Below are 17,885 nucleotides of genomic sequence, written 5' to 3'. Positions count from 1 at the left end.
TTAAAAAACTATTTTGGTATTTTACACCATGCCCAACAATGATAATTATATAATAATAGCTCCCTATTTCTTTTAAAAGGACTCTGCCAAAACTTCCTGTATCTCACTAGAAAAGCAAATCCCAACCATTACCACCAATAGTTAGTAACCAGGATCCTGTAAATTTTGTTACAAGGCTACCTTTAGTGGTACTGATTCCTGCTAACAGTAAGAGAATAAAAGCAATTACAATGTGCACAATAACATGTTGCTGTACGTTGATTTCACCAGGAGACAGGACTTAATCAAGAGGAGATGCCAGAGAATCTTGATTGTATTATTATTACCCAGATAGACTGAGCGCTCCTTGAGAACAGAGAAAATTTTGTGTCTCTTGGGGCACCTGGGTGGCTCAGTCGGTTAAGCATCAGACTTCAGCTGAGATCATGATCTCACCATTCATGAGTTCGAATCGGGCTCTGTGCTGAGAGCTCAGAGCCTGGAGCCTGCTTTGGATTCTGTGTCTCCCTCTCTCTCTGCTCCTCCCCCACTTGCCCCTGCTCTCTCTCTCTCTCTCTCTCTCAAAAATAAACAATAATTTTATATTTCATTTTGTGTCTCTTGGTAGACAAGGTGAAAGGCAGGCCGTAGATGGATTAATGAATGCAATGAATTAATGAATGGAATAGTAGGCCCAATGACAAGGAACTAAAAGGAAGCAGTACTCTTCAGGAGAATGTCCCAGTATCATTTTCCCCTTTGATTAGGAGTAGTGGTGTGAACATTGCTAACACTGCAGAATCCCAGGCTTGTCCAAAATCTCTAGTTCTATCTCTCACCAGTAGTGGAACTCCACACACACTGATAGACAGTCCTGTTTTCTCAAATGCTTCAGGGGAAAGACCAAAAAGAAACAAAAGACCCCCCCCAAAACTTACTGATTTACCCAACCACAGAAACTTTAACCCTCTCATAAAGGTGTCTGCATTTTTTTTTTAGGCAAATTGTTACTATGCCATTCTGACTCATGTTGTTCACAGAAGTACTTTCTGGTACGGATGTGACAGGGTCCAGTCATCTGATTGAGAGTTCAGTTGTACAGTCAGTGGATTTAAATCTCTTCCCCTTGAGTTTTTCTATGTGCACCTCATCCCTCGCCTCCCCCCACAACCCACTGTTAATCCCCTTTCCTCCCTTTTGCCTTTCCAAGCAGGAAAAGATCACAACACACCCCACCACCTTGTCATCCCAAATTCCGTGGGGGCCTGAGCTCTGGGGGTCTTCTTCGTGAGGCCTTAACCTTACTTTTAGACAGTTGTCATTATCTTTGTCTAAAGGTCATAGCTTAATTGAATAAAAGGAAAGCTGTGTTTTCCTGTCGATGCACAAAGGCAGTATTGACTTCCCTAATCCAGTTTGCTGAGGGGTGAGAGAATTAAATTAGATATCTAAGCACAGAAATTGAGAGCCTTTGAAAACAAAGATAAGGAGACAAGACTATTTTCCCTTTTCCTGGGAGCTCTGGACTCCAGATTTTGCAGGTGTGTCACCTGATCCATGGCTTGCATTGATCAGAACTGTGCCAATGCATATTTAATTAGCAAGGGGCCCCTGGATGCATTATAGCCATCATCCCTGTACTGAATGGACTGTCAGACTTTCTGCACACTTCACCCCCACCCTCCCCTCCAACCATGCCCCCTCCCTTGCCTCCTTGTTTGGGAAGCTTCTGCATTTTGTCTGAACAGCTAAAAAGTTTCTTTGTTTTTAGCTGCTGATGCATACAGCACCACTGAGGAGAATACAAACAAGTCGAGTCCTAAAGTGTTTATTTTGTCTAGGAAGACAAGCTAGACCAATTCGATTCCTTTGGTAAGGTTTTCAAACCCTGAAGAAAACCAACAAGAAAAACAAAAAGAAAAGAAATACACTGTTCAATGCTTCATGTATACACTGTTCAATGCTTCATGTATAGATTTTTTTTTAAGTTGGTTATATTAGGGTTAAAAAAACAAAAGAAAAGAAAAGATCCCAGGGTAAATAATAATAGGATTAAAGAATAAATTCGTTTTTATTATGCTAGAAAAGTATTTTCTTTTTTAAAAATCTGGTTTTTTTTGATCATTAGGTAGGGCATATTAGCAGTTTGTGGTTTTTTTTTTAATCAGTCCATGTTGCATGATAAAAATTGGCCATTCTGTCCTGAGTCTGTCATGCCCTCAGGAGAGCGAAAGAATGTAGAAAAGTTATTTAAGATAGAAGGTGGATAAAAAGTTAGAGCTCAGGGAATTTTTGTAAGGTTTCAAAGGTCTCATGGGAGCTTCTGTTGGTGGGGATTCTTAAAGTGATGGGAGGTTTGGAGTTTTGCCTCAGACAGGTTATTTCATGGGATTACAGTCACCATTCATTTTCACACAGGTTACAAAGCCCGAATACCCAGACAGAGTGTTGTCTGATAAACAGATGTAATACACCAAGTCTGCTTAGAATAAAGAGCAACAGACTGTGAGCACATGTTTAGGACTCATTTAAACTAATCAGCATAGTCTAGCTCATAGTTCTGTCTCTAGTCTACTTTTGAGGTAGCTTCTTGCTGGTAAAGTAACAAGGAATTTTTTTTTTTTCTTGCTACAGTTTGCTGCAGAGACTCATGGGAAATTCATTTGCATACATCTTGTTACAAAGACTGACTACTTCCTGGCTTAGACAAAGTGTTGCCTGATAAACAGACTTAACACACAAATGTCTGTCTGGAATAAACAACGGCAAGCTGAGATTTACATTTCCATTAGCAGAGATAATCTCTTTCCCAGTATATGGGAATTAAGAACCTTTTCTTTAAAACCAGGTCTGTCGTGCTGATGTTTTATACCAGAATCACATCATGCATGGGTTGGGATTGATTTTTAAAAAGAAACAAAAACTCATATCGATGGGAAGATTTATATTGTCGTGGTAAATGTACATTTGGGGGAGGAGAGGACCTTATAGTTTTAAAACCAGGTTTTCTTGTATTTTTTTTATTTGATCTCTGCAACAATCCTGTTAAGTTAGGTTAAATGGCAGTTAGTGTCCCCATTTGACAGATGAAGAAACTGAGATCCAGAGCAGTTAAATTGTGTAGCTGAGATTTTGTAAGACGCCATTTTTTTGGTCTATCATTCTGTACTCCTTTTGGTAGTGAAATATGAATGCAAGAAAAGCTAATATTTAGTGTATATCCTAAACTTAAATAGCCTGGTTTTCCTTGACAGAGGGCATTTTGTCATTGTAATAAATTTCTTTATAGATAGTCAGATACAGGAAAATAATGCATATAGACTATAACTCAATTATGCCTCATTTTCATTTGACATGTTTGTTTTTATAACATGAAAGTACACAGGGAACTTTTCTGTTTTAAGTGGTGTAGGTGACTATATGAGTAACCTTCAAGTATATATTCTTCTGTTTAAGAACTCCAACAACTTACTGTTATAATCAATTTTGTTTGTGACAAAAGTGACTAAAAAGGGATGCGAGGGCTTTTTAAGCAGGCCTTTGTTTACACATGAGTGGGTAGGTGAACAGGTTGACACAATAACTTTGGAGTTCTGAATTGATCAACAGGTTACCATCACATTTCCTGTTATGGGAAAAACAAAACTCAAAATGATGATCTAAATACTATAGCTTATTTTAGTCACAGACCCTCATCGAAGAAAATGTAAGAAATTACAAATTTAGCATCGTGCTTGCATATCTTTCAGAATCCTATTCTTGCCATCGACTTCATTTATAACTTCATTGAAAACGCTGATCATTACTTGAAATCAGCCTCATGCAAAGATTGAAGGTTTAGGATTGAGTCATTTTGTCGTTACTTTCAGAGTGACTGAATTTGTAATTTTTAAAGCTTAGAAATGATTCCCCCTCACTGTCATAACACAATAGTTAACGCCATTTTATTTTTTTCTCAATGTGTTAAAACTGTATCATTCCGCAACCTCCTTGTGCACATAGAAAAATAACACATTTATGAGTAGGTGATAAGACAGTTGACTAACCCTTCATCCTAACGGCCTCATCATCATACACAGTCCCGACCAAACAGATGGGCTCTGAATACCAGTACTAATGCCAAAAACTCGAATTCCTGCAAACTTAATATTTCACAAATTCTCCTTCAGAAAGGCATTAAAAAAGAAAAGTTTCAAGGAAAAGAAATGGTAGTAACCTAGATTGTGTAACACTCTTAAGTATGCCCTAAAACTGCTATCCAGGGGAATGTCTAAGAGGTGGATGTCCTGAGCAGCTGGCAGCTCCCAGGGTGGTCTGGGGGAGCCCTTCCAAGTCACTGCCGCCTGAACACAGCCTGCCCCCTCCGCCTGAGTCTGGATTAGAGGAGAAGACCCACGTGAGCACCCTAGCCTAGTTCTTTTGGAACGAGTTGTTTTTCCTCTGCTACGTCTCCCCATCTCCCTTCTGCTGAAGAACTTTGCGTACTTCGATTGCTGTGGTTATCAGGCACATGCACATATCCATACGAACACTCCTTTCTAGCTTCCTGGGAAAGTTATGGAGATCCAAGTTTGTATTTTAAATACAATAAAGATAAGACTTCCCACTTAAAGGACCGGGGAATGTTTCCATTCTTAAAGCTAAGAAAACTTTCACGGTGTGACTCACTTCATGATTTATCTGTGTTAAAAACTAAGTTATTGTATGTTAATGTTTCATTAAGTGGGTCACAATTGTAGACAACAATTGACATTAAATTTTGGTTTGGTTATTCACAGAGCTTAAAGGATTTTTGCCATTCTCTGGAAAGCTAATAATAATTGAATATATTTAGAGGCCCCAGACTGAATGATGGTATTATAAATTTCTGTTTGCTCTTCTCCAGACCATGATGGATAATGTTAGATTTAGCTGATGGTACTGTATTCATCAGTGTTCACATGTAAGCTACAAATTGTATCTACATATGTGCACCTATACACTGACATTCTACATTCTCAAATAAATGTTTTTCAAATATTTCCTTATACCTGAGTCTTTAAGGTCAAATATTTCCTTACACCTGAGTCTTTTAAGGTGATACTGGAAAAAAAGAAAAGACAATCGTCTTAAATATTATAAAGTCGTATTTCTTTCATAACTGTAACTATAATATGACTAACAAACAAATGTGACTATCATAACCATTTGACTTTCCAGATTTCTTTACTATCATAACATGTTATGATACCGGATGGTCACAGTAGAGCGATTCTAAACAAAGTAGCAATCAGAAGGAGAATTATTTTTCTGTTATAACATCATGGATGTAGAAAATGAATCTTGGTGTCCTTTGGCCTGACTCTTCTGCAAAGAACTCTGTCTTCCTGAACCATAAGAAATAAAACTTAACCTAATTTTTTAAATATCTTTAAGGGCTACAGTTGTGGAATGTAACTGTTAATTATATTTAGAGTATAATCACCCCCTTTCCTTATTTTCTTGTCTTCTTGAAATGCTCCTAACTCTTCATTTATTTGCCGCAAAGTACTCATTCCTGTCTTTGCCTTTTCTTTACACATCACAACTCCAAACTCTGTTAGGTGGAATTTTCACTTTATTTCTTTCATTTGGCTAACTCATTTATGTTCCTCGATGCCTTCTGGCTTCTTCATTTCACCTTTAAATTTAGGAGATTTAGAAGTGGACACAGAAGTTTAACAGAGGCTTTTCAAACTTCATTTTTAGCCAAAGCAGGTCAGGAGGTTGAAACTTAGGCTAAATTATTTTTCTATTTTTCTAGAATTTTCTAAATTCTAGAAACAGAATTCTACTCTCATGGTCCATCGACTTTTGTTGACATCATGTGAACTGGATAGGAATTATATTGGTTTGTTTCAGGGTGGGAAGGGTTCTTCACCACCGCAGGTCTGTTCTTCCTTTATCAACTGTTCACAGCAGTCCCTGGGATGTTGGTATACTCTTCAGGTGTTAGAAATAGGCAGATTTCTCTTAGCTTTATATTCTTTGCATGTGTGAAAAGGTCCTGTGTCGTCCATCGTTTCAGACTGTACACATTTCTGGGAGGCCTCCTAGGTGTCAGACACTGTCCTCCCCTCTTGTTATTCCGAGAAGCCTTTCGTGCAGTGTTGGCCAGGGGATCATAGGAGGTGATTGTCTGCAACTTCTAAACACTGGGCAAGATTTCCCACCCCCGAACCAGAGGGAAGTGCCTGTCTCTCTCTTGCCAGGTCCAATGAAGGGGAACGTCAAGCAGAAGTAAAGTCCTTTTCTGCCCTCCTTCCTCATTTTATGAGAGTCCCAGTCTCCTTTTAGGTGTGAATTTAGTATGTTTTTCAGTTGTTGGCAGCATCCCAGTGTTAGAAAGCTGAACGACAAGTTTATCTTATTCAAAATTCATCTCTTTATTTCAGCAGTTAGTGAATCCTTGGGCAGGCCAGGCACCCTTGGAAGGTACTGGGGGATAAGACAAGAATAAGAAAGGAACTCTTTTCTTTCTTTTTTTTTTAATATTTATTTTTGGGAAAGCGCAAACAGGGGAGGGGCAGAGAGAGGGGGACAGAGGATCCCAAGCAGGCTCTGCACTGACAGGCTGACAGCAGTGAGCCCAACGTGGGGCTTGAACTCACGAACCACAAGGTCATGACCTGAGCTGAAGTCAGACACTCAACCGACTGAGCCACCCAGGTGCCCCAGAAAGGAACTCTTTTCTTAGGGAACCCAAATTCTCATAGGAGATCATTTAAGATCACCTTAGTATAACATAGTATAAAGCTTACCATAAGAGATGTATGTACAGTGAAAGGAGTGGAGAGGAGAAAGTTGGATGCTAAGTCGAGCACAGGGAAGATTTAGCAACATCCCACCTCTGCTCCGTGCCTAAAGAACATAAACTACACAGAAGTGAGATCTATATTTCTTTTTTCCTGCCCAGTTTTACCATACTGACATGTTTTTGTCATTCTTCCCCTTTCCAAAAGGAATGTTCTCTGGAAGTCCATGCTGAGGGGGAGCAGAACTGAGGTTGGGGCAGCTGAATAAGTGGATAAGTAGCAAATCCAGTACATGGCTTCTGTTCTTGCATTGCACAAGCTTATAGAAGCAGAGACTAATATGTAGGCATTAGGATTTATTTTATTCCTTTCCCCAGTGATTATATTGATAGTGAAATATCTTTGTCTGAGCACTCCAGCAATATAGCTGTAGGCGCCATAAAAATGCATAGATAGATGGCTACCAGTTCAATTAAGAGGTCTCAACCCAGCCTCCTATATGCAAACCCTGTCTATTTTAGGTTTAAGTTTCTGCTCATAAATTTTTTAAAAACCAGAAGAAACATTGCTTTTCAAGGTTAGGTTGAAGTCTGAGATTCCTTAAACAAAAAGCAAGTCTCTAGATGGGAAAAAAATTGATGACCCTAATGTACTTCCTTACAATAGCATTTCCAACTCCATCATTTAAACATACTTTAAATAATATTCTCTTCATTGTAATATACAGATCTTCTGGCTTTCAACCAGAGAACCAGAGGAAGTCACTGCCAGATATATGATAGAAGCTATGAGATAGGGCATCCAATTCCATGCTGTTGTATCTGTTTTCTGGGGCCTCCAATTATTTCTGGAGGTGGGAATCAACTGACCAAGTGAGAATTGTCCAAAAAAATAAGCTATAAAGCTAACCTAGGCTTCTGACAGGTCCCTACCAAGTATAAAAGAGAAATTAATTGTTAACCTTCATGAGAGTGTTTTAATGTAAATGCTTACAAGAGAAATCTTTCATTTATATCAATTATGCACGGGTAGAAATTAATTTGTAATTTTGGTCATCTGGTTGGCTCCATACCTAGCAGCATCGGTGACCTTTTGCAATACCAGGGAAAGTGTCCATGCATCCTCCGCATAGAATAGCCCCGGGACTGGGTAGTTTTGTTCCTTGTTGGTTCAAAAAAGAAACGGCATGAAACAGCCTGTAGTAGGAAATAATTACAGAAATTTTTAGATCATTTACATTTCCTTGTAGATCTTTGGCTCTGCCTATCCCTTACCAGGATGCTGTGCTTTAGTGTGCTGTCCTCGGTGGATAACAGTGTCTCCAGCTTTCGAATAAAACTGGAGAAATTAAATTCCGTTTTCAGTTTGGCTAGATGCCTCCTCCAGTGTATGTATCTGAGCTTTCACAAGAGCGCTTCGGCCCCTTTCCGACCAACTCTCAGTCTTTTCTTGCCTCTTGGTCATTTGCTGTTTATTTGCTCCTTTTTCTGGGGCCTGAAATTTTAAACTTTCTTTGAACAGACCTACAGCCACCTTCTGTTGCCGTCCATGTTTTCTCTAATCATGTTATGTTTCTATAAAGATAGGATGGTGAACCAAATGTAAAAGAAAAGAGAACAAAGAAGTCCACTTCTCTATTATTAAAAAACATTTTTTTGATCTCTTTATCCTCCTTGTCTTAATAATAGTGGGTAAGTATCAGAGAAGTAATTGGCTCTTGCATATTTAAATTAATTGAGATGAAACATGTTTCTCTGTTTGTTCACGAGGTGATTCATTGTAAAGATACACCTAGAAGAATGTCGTTGGGCTAAGCTGTCATATGGAAAGTTAGATTTGCTAGTATTACTGCAACATAAATGTTCTGTTTGGCAGAATTTTATGGATCCTTTCTGGGATATGATCAAGAAGAATTTCAGCTTTCCCTAAAACAAAATTTAAGTTTTTTTTTTTTTAATTTAATTATGGATATTAATGATTTGAAATTTTCTAGGACAAAAATAATCAAAGTATGCCTTTCTCCTAAAACATGTTGAAATACTTCTCAGAATATTTAATTTGTAATTTTTAATGGCAAAATTGTAGGATCTTTCTTTAGAAAAAGAGAAGGTAGTCATGCCATATTTTTTAATTGTTTGCTGTAAAAGTAATAGTAATTTATGGAGTTAAAATTTCAAATACGGTCCAACATAAATTTGCATTCCCAATTTTCAGTGCAGGCTCCATACTTAACTTGGGTGATCATTCTCTGGGATATCTGAAGCCTTTTTGACCTGTCATGCTTTTTTGTGTGTGTGTTCACCATGACAATTGTTACAAAGTGATGAAAGCAATCACTTGGCCAGACTTAAATAAAAACTCACATCTTCACATCTTTTTTTATTTGCACCTTTGGATCAACATAGGATTTTTGCTCTAGTCACCAGGTTAAGATCATCTGGAAACCTAAAGGTAGACATTTTCCTTATAGTACTTCCCTGTAATTAAAATCCTCATTTGCTTAAAAGCAGAGAGCCTTTCTAAAGTAATAAATTAGCATTTCTTGGCCTAGGATAACTAGGAATGCTACTTCTTTTTTGCAGTATCTCCAAGAAAGAGAATAGTAATGCTTTCAACGCTGTTGAAATAGAAGTGGTATTTTCAGTTTAATCATAGTTAAGTGTCATGACCTTTTGATCTTGCACTGAACTTCTTGCTGAAATGTGGTCAAACTTTAGACAGCCAATTCTAACCCTGTGAAGCCCAGGTAAAGTTAGTAGCCAAATTTTCCATAGATAGAGAGGTTTTTCTTTAAAAAAGGGGGGGGGGGGTTGTTTGTTTTTAGATCATGTTATATACTGTTTCAAGTCTCAGAATATGTTTCACATTACAAAAGTTTACCCTGGAAATATTTTGCCTGATTTTTGTCTCCTCTCTCCAAGAAATGTCTAAGTATGTTTACTTCTGATTCTATGAAATTCCTTTGCTCTAACTGAATTTTATCTTTTTTAAAAATTAAATGTTATTTTAAAAAATTATCCCATTTAGAAATTAACTGAATTAATTATTTCGTTTGGAAAATAATTGTATTTTTTAAGTAAAAAATAAATGGAATTCAGTGAAGGTGTGCAAGAACCTGTTTTTACTAACAAGCCCTCTTAGGAGCTCCTGAAGGCATTGGTATGAGAGGAAAATGATACAAAGCGGAGGAGGAAACGTGTAGCATTCAGGAAAGATGCCTTTGAGTTATCCTGCGATTTCAAGTAAATGCGCTAGAATATTAGGACTCTTGTATTTAATGGTGTTAGTCTGCATAGTCTGTTGCTAGAATACAGAGCTAAATATCAACAGAACTTGTTACTGTTGTTTGGGTTGCTTTTATATACCAGCTTCAAAATATGTTTTGACACTTTATTATGTTCTGAATCAAGCTTCAGATGTGTGTAATGAAGGATGAAGTCTTTATCAGACTCTAGTGTATAAATAATGGAGAAGAGCAGTTTGGAAATGGCTTCTCTGTAAGAGGATGGTTTCTGAGGAGTTTCAAGTTATGATCTGGCGCAAGCCAAACGCCGCTGGAGGCGTACCCAGAATGGAGCGTCCTCTCTAAAGGCACGGGCTGCTGCTGTTGCTGCCTTCTTTTCCCTTTCTCCCCCTGCCCCCCACCTTTTGTTTTCATTCATCTTATCATTTCTATAACGTTCTCATTCCGACTTTACATGCTGAACTTTTTGAGAAAGTCTGGCACTTCTGATCCACTTTTCCCTCACAGACCCTGTAATTTTTGGCTGTATTTTTTATGTTTTTCAGATTCAAGTCAATCTGAAAGTCCCAGCCAGCCAAGTGACGCTGACATTAAGGACCAGCCAGAAAACGGTAAGTGTAGTTGGGGACTCTAGCTGCTGCTGTTTTCAGAGTCCAACAGTAGCCAAGAGCCAACCGAGTACAAGGATTTGGGGTCTGCCTGATGGGCAGCTCACAGTAGGAACAACTCTGAGGAGTCAGGGAGTTCTCTGGATCATTCTGGCAGCCCCAAGCCTTCCTCCACCCTGCTCCCAAGCACCGTCAGGGTTCTCGTGAGAACCGGACTGTGAAAGGTGGGGTTGCTTTACCAAATCAGAATCTTCTACAGCACAAGTGAGGAGCCACAGTCTGTTGGTTTCATTTTAGTTCCTTCTGAGGTGGCAGATGCCCCGCGATCTTCTTCCCTGGTGATATAAGTCATTGACCAACAAATATTTTTGTAGCCTTTTCAGAGCTCAGCCCTTTCCTAAGTGCTTTCAGAAAACGATCTCTGCCTTTGAAGGATTTTCCACTTTAACTTGTCTGAAATAAAACAGTACATGGCAGCATTAAATTCCTAAATTGCAGAATTCTATAAATTTTCTGTTGCAGAAACCTGATTAACATAGAATGCACACACACTCTATACAAATGTGATCGTGTCCGGTAAAATACTAAATTTGTGGTATGTGCTCCAAGTACAAAACAGATGGTCATAGGTTGGAATTTAAGATTGAGTAAAACCATCGGTTTCAATAAAAGCTGAGAAGTGAACCGGCAGTGCCTATCATATAGGAAACGCTGTACTACGTACTTTTACAGATACCATCTCCTACAACTCCAAAGTGCTCTTCCTCAGTGATAATACTAAAGGCTGTAATGGGGAGGCTTGACCTTGAGGGGTCTGTGAAGGGCTTATGGCACTGGGCTTAAAAGCTCGGGCTGTGGCATCAGACCTGTGTTCAAATTCTGCCTCTTCTGTTTCTTACTTGTGTAATATTGAACAGGTTATGTAACCTCTCAGGGTGTATACTTTTCCCTCATCTTGAAAATAGTATGGTAAAAATAGATAATAATAGCCTACCTGTTGAAGAACTAAACGAGACATACATATTCATATAGTTTACTAAAAATTGTTGGCTCTTCAATATTACTCATTATTTTTCTTGTCATTATCATCCTTACCGTACTTATTTTTCATCTACTTAGAATGAGCTCATTCCTCTGGTCTCCCTTGTGTTGTTCTGTACATTTTTCCCTGTTGATCTCCATCTGATCTTTTGGAACAGACAGGTAGACTGAATTCTGTCAGTATTATGCAGTGGAGGATTTTTACCACATTAGATATCCTCTCACTAATTTTATAGGATTTGTTTCATTTCACATGTGTGGTAAATTCCTTATATCATTGATGGATTCTAGCCTTAAATATGGACTATCTGACTATTTATTTTCCCTTCTCATTCTGGTGTTTTAGTGGTATTTTTCTTATCAAAGTTGTCTTTTCATAGCAAGCATTAAAAAAAAAAAAAAGAGGGACCCCTGAAGTCTTGTTTTTAGTATCATAAATATCTCTATCTTATTTTTTGTTGACATTTTAAGGTGACATTAGCGTCATCATTTATTTCCACTGGACTTGTAGGTGATACCTTGAACGTTTCATTTCTCATAGATTATATTTCTGTATAATCTGCCTGAGATATTCACTTTATTCTCATTTCATTTTTTAAAAATTTGTGGGCCGTACGGGTCTGTGGTTGGTGTATGTAGGTCTGGCCGCCCCACTAGCAGGCCTGCGATTCATCTGTCTTCATAAAATGGCCGACAAGCTGTTCACATGCAAATATAAATTGAGAGCACGAGAGGCTGGCAATGCCTTTCTGGAGCTGCCTGCAATACTGATATTGTGCGCTTCCCATTCCAAAAAGCAACCAGGATTGAGCCTGGATTTTTCGGCCGAAGGCACAGAGCTATTAGCCAAGTTCACTTTTAACCCCAAATTGCTTGGTGCTACTTCAAGGATCCACAATACTATTTCGGGAGGATCGTATCTAAGTTCAAAGAAAGCATTGGTATCTAGAAGAGAAAGTAATAAGTTCCTATGTTTCAAATTTCTATTCATAGCAAAGAAAAAAGTCGAAGCTGCTTTGTCTTAGAGAACTCGACTGAAGCTTAGCCTAGAGGAAAATCAGCCTACTCAGTATCCTCTACCTGCCTTTTGTCAATCTCAGATGAAGTTATTGGAGGAAATGTGATTTTACCTCTTTTCTAAAGACACATAATCCCTAGAGGAAAATAAATGAAGAGTTGAGGACCAGGTATTTACATGCATTAGAGAACTTTCTAGTGTTGCTTTGACCAAGAGCGATATTTCTTTTTCATTACCTAGGCTATGGATGACAAGTTCCTGAAAGGTTTTCATTTGTTTCATTTTTGTTTTTAAAAAGGCAGCTCTCATAAATGTATCAACCAAATTCTAAGCACTTTGAGAATCTTGGTGGGTGAACAAGGGACAGACTCTCGTCTTCAAATAAAGCGGGAACACATTACTCCTTCTTTATGTATATATGCGAGGGGAAATAATATTCTTTTTATCCTAGCTCTTGAGGAGAAAGGTAATGGGAAACGAATGGTATTTTCCTAGTAAACCATGGAGAATGAATAGACAAATGGTAACATGCCGTTTCATCCAAAACCATAAACTGGGCCATGTAACTTTACCTAAAGTGGATGCAGCTGTTTCTTCCCTGTCCAACTAGTCTGGTTTTTCCTGTGGAATTTTTGCTTTCTTTTCTTGTACTCCCTTAAGACTCAACTGTAAAAGAAAACAAATCTTTGTCCAATTAGAGTATTAGATGGGAATTTTGAAGGAATTATTTGAAGCCCAGAGATAAAATATCAGAATCTCCAAAACTCAAAGTTGGTATGATATATAATGATTAAAAACTCTCCCTCTAGAGTCCGACACACCCGAATTCAGATGAAATCATGGCTAGGTGACTTTGAATAAACTATTGCCCCAATATCCGTCTTCTTATCAGTAAAGTAAGAGTACTAAAACAACATACTTTGTATTAAAATAAGAATATGTACATGAAACAGCATCATGCTGGGTTCACAGTAAAGACTCAAAGAAAAGTAGCTATTACTACTTTTGGTTAAAGCTCATATCTGTATAGAGCATACATATCGGAGAGACCAGAAGCTCAGAGATTTGGAATGGAAGAGGGGTAGTGTCAGAAATAAACCAAGACTTTTAGAGACATCCTTTGTAGGTACCTACTCTGTTCTGGAACGTCAGACATACATCTCCTTAAATCTGTCCGTAATTCCCACAGTGCCACATCTGTTTTATTATGTGGACTAATCCTCACATTTCTTCACCTCCAAGGAGTCGACTACCACAAAAGTGATTCAGAGTTGCTAGAACGTTCCGAATGAGCACTGCAAGAAAAGGTGATTCTGGAAAGAAGGGACCCCACCTAGATGGGTTTAATTTTAGCCGAGTTTTTTTCCTTGGCACAAACCAAATAGACTCTGTCTTATTAAAAACTCTAAGCTGATTAAGGGTCGGGTTCATGGCAAATTCCTTTTAAAACAATCTTGCACAGCATTGAACTTAGCAGGTACCTGGTATTTATTTGCTTCATGAATAGAATTAATAAATAGGTGAGTATGGTCTCATTATCCCCAAATATTTTGTGAGTGTCTGCTCACTGTTGATTTTACCAAGAGGTTTTTAAGGAAACAAATATCAAAAACAAACAAACCCAACAACTGGAGATACCAAAAATCTAATTTGGGTGTGGAGGAAGGTTGTACACAGACACATGGACATACATGCACAGACATGGCTGATAGTGCTAGGAAGGCCAAAGCCAGAAGCTATACTAATGTCCATAGCAGATCACCTCTGCCCCACTCACAGGAACAGGTGTGAGCAAAGATATGCAACACTATCATGTTAACTTATGCTTGCTTACCACAGGGAATGAATTCTGACAAAGTTCTCAGCTCAGACTGGAATTACACATTTAATTCTTTCACATATTACTGAAACCCCCTTTCTGGCTTTTCAAGAGAACCTGAAGGTTATAAGCCTTAATTGTTGGACTTTGACTTAGAGCATCTACTCAAACCACCTTTGTTCATGAACTCCCATGAGGTACTTTGGCTACTGTTTAAAATATTTATGGGACAGAATATTTGAGATGACTGCTCGATATTTACAGGACCTGTGAACAGTCCTCTTGCATTCTGTGGTGCATCAGGTCGGTCCTTAATGAGGAAAAAGCTCACGTAATAACCCTCCTACTTAATTCAAGTCACGCTTCTGTGGGGCCACACTGAGTCCATGTCTGAGGGAATAGCATAGTTCAGCCTTGGCACTCTGAGAGCACCCTCCCCGCTGAGACTCTCTGTGAAAACACCCTTAACTAAAAAAAGAAAATGTGGGGTTCCCTTGCCAGAAAAAGAAAAGCTGTGTTCTCATGTTTTTTCCCCTCTTTACTCTCTCTCATCACCTGCACAGACTACTATTAATAACCTCATTTTAGTGGTTTTTAAAATGTGATATTTATAACAGGAAAGTGGAGTTGGTATTTGGATTATTTCCTTTAGGCTTAATCATGTTTGTTCTTCCTCATTTATCTGGTAGTCGCACATATGTTGGTGGCATAAACCCTCAGATGGGCCTTTGCAATCAGTGGAAAGCCATTAATCACGATGCTTGCCCCAGATTTTGAAAATTTCCAGCTCTACCTGCCAATTTGAAAATAACCCCGGGAGAATTGGTCGAGTGTGGCTTTCATGGTCACCACCTTCATTTGTGTCATTTCTGCCTTGTATCGCTACACTAGATATTATTCTGAATGTTTCTCGATGAGCAAGGACTATCCTCCAGCCATATCTCACTAGTTATCCATTAACTCATTTCTGTGAGAATTTTGAAGGTTTCAATAGTTTGGAAAGAGCTTCCAGAGCCACCGACTCCCTGACTGAAGATTTATGTATAGGATCCACTTTGTAATTTGGGGGGTGAGATAAGAGAACTGTGAATTTCTGTTTCTCTTGTGGACAAACATCCTTTTATCTGAGGGCATTCTCTTAAAAAATTGTAGGCCCAATACTTAATTTTTTTCACACCTCTTCAAATATGTAGTAGATATATTGCAGTGTCATATTACAATATTAATGCATCACGGAAAGTCACAATAAAATTCATAATTCCAAACTCTAAGAATTGTCTCTTGCTTACTGCTGGATGGACTGCTCGTTTTAGGAACTGTTTTGATTCATGTGTCATTTTAGTTGGGTCATTTTAGGAGTTTTGGAGGCAATGCAGCCTTATAATTTGCACTTTACTGGGAAAGCAGGAGCATTCTAGCACCATTGACTTGTAAATACAATTTATCAATATTTCATAATTTGCATGAGTTTCCTTTACAATTACCTAGCAGCAGTTATTCTCTGCAGTGTTCTTTCAAAAAAAAAAAAAAAAAAAAAAAAAGAAAATGCTGCAGGGACAGACACAGTAGAGTGACCACCAGAATAGCAGCGATAACAGTAATGATCAATATTCGAAAATATGTAAAGGTCCCAACTTAGGGAGACATTAAAACCTAAATGCTTTCTGGTTTCCAGATCTGTGTAATTAAATTCTGACTGATGGGTTTTCGGCAATATGCTGGAGCTGGTCTCTCTTCTTTAAGAGCCCAGAGAACCAGAACTTGGTTTGATCTGAAAAATCAGTCTGAGCCCAGGTGAATTGTGCTCTCTTGAATATTGTTAGCAGATGTGACTCATCATTGTTTGCAGAGGCTCTTTAGAAATGCCTCCAGACAAAGGAAATTCTTGGATCTTGCCTCTTGAAAGATGAGGCACCAGGTGAGGCCGCAGGGTTTCCCCCGTGTGCATCCCGCAGTATAGAGAGGATGCTGAGTTGACCACAGGACCCAGTGCAGTAAAGGAGCTCTTTCAACGGGAAAACAGAGAGGAGATTTGTAGTCGTTCTAAAGAAGTAGTTTTACCTCACACGTTATGGCTATTTTATTGTCTACATACAGAGGATAGCTAGCTGAATAGACTTTAAGTGGTTGGCTAGGAGCCAAAATAGGGAGTGTTTTAGAGCCACGTTCCCTGACGTCTAAATTCTAAAATGGACTGGATGGGTGGTCTAGTTCTGACATCTTCCCTCCTCCACGTGCCCCCCCCCCCAGTCCCTCACGCACAAATAGTTAACAGAGGAAAGAAGAAGTAAAGGGGTTTCTTTCTGGTCCTCGAATTTATTTGTGCCTGTAACTCTTGTCCCGGGAGAGACAGTCATTTGAGTGCCTAGTGGATGTAACATTTTAAGTAGAAAAGCATTTTTAAGTGTTGATTTATAATTTATATGGGATGGTGTCCCTCTGTCCATAGATCTTGACTCCAGAAATAGGAAGCAATACAATTCATGTAGTATTTGAATTGGGCTCAGAGAAGCGACCGAATGAGGAGCCGTCATCAAATCACAGTGTGGTAGAAGGTACACCTGGAGTGTGTCTGCAGCTCCCATCTGCTATTGTTCTGTTTTCCCTGTGATGTAAGCCTGAACAACTCTGGTAGGACCCTTTGACAAAGAAGGACTTTAGAAGGACCTACAGTGTACTTTTAATGGTCACTTTCGCATACCTCCCCGTGAGTTAAAAATCAGCACAGGGAAATATCGGGGAGACTGGTGTGGGTCAGGAATAGCGTATGAGCTTTTCCTTGCCACAAATAATAGGGTCTGATTTGACACTTGAGTGTGAATTTGTTGACTTAAAGCCTGTATATTATTTTTTGGAAGGAATTATCCATTTGTGGATAATATTAGAAAACTGACTGTAATATAAATAATTTATTTGGGGATTTGGAGTCACTAATCCAGATTGATTAGTTGTCTGCTACAAAAATTCATGTGGCCACAAGGATTTTTGGCACCTTTTCTCCCTACAGCTTCCTCGTTCTTTTTCTCTTCTTTAGGATTTACTCAGCTCCAGGCAACTCTGTTCCCTTGGCATTAGCTTGTCGTTAAGGAAATCTACTGGGATATCTCAAACAGAGGTGGGGGAAGGGGTAATATTTACTGCAGATTACTCTGCCCCATCTCTGTTGTTAACTTCTGTACTTGGTTGATTTGAACCTAGAGGGAACAAGGAAGTCTCATATGCCTTATCTGCAGGCATCGTATGGTGAATATCCCAAGACAGAAGTGTAAAGGATGTTGTGGCAAAGTAGGAATAGGCTTCCAACAGTCTCTCCATGAAGGAGAGTCTGTGTTTTCTTAGATCTCTGTAGGTATTTTGCAACCAGAGAGCCTCTCAGCAAGCAGCATTTGTAAACTCAAGAGAG

The 17,885-nt window shown here is 38.8% G+C and overlaps 1 protein-coding gene across 9 annotated transcripts in view; it reads left to right on the top strand.

The window, feature by feature from the left end:
* The window catches only part of NFIA (nuclear factor I A), a 370,701-nt gene that overhangs the window by 182,814 nt on the left and 170,002 nt on the right, over positions 1 to 17,885 (top strand). For 8 of the 9 annotated variants that reach the window (XR_013557570.2, XM_078451853.2, XM_078451851.2 and 5 more), the window contains exon 3: positions 10,542 to 10,607. Coding sequence is in view for 8 of the 9 variants with exons in the window: in XM_078451853.2 (XP_078307979.1) it covers positions 10,542 to 10,607 (66 nt within the window). In the remaining variant the exon portion in view is untranslated. Of the gene's footprint in view, positions 1 to 10,541; positions 10,608 to 12,638; positions 12,822 to 17,885 lie in introns of those variants that run through there. The other variant, XM_078451855.2, reaches the window with a different exon arrangement.

This window comes from Panthera onca, chromosome C1, assembly GCF_046562875.1.
Source record: "Panthera onca isolate mPanOnc1 chromosome C1, mPanOnc1 haplotype 2, whole genome shotgun sequence".
Classification (NCBI taxonomy): Eukaryota; Metazoa; Chordata; class Mammalia; order Carnivora; family Felidae; genus Panthera; species Panthera onca.
Note: the sequence above shows the minus strand (reverse complement) of the source record. Positions and strands in the feature narration are given on the sequence as shown.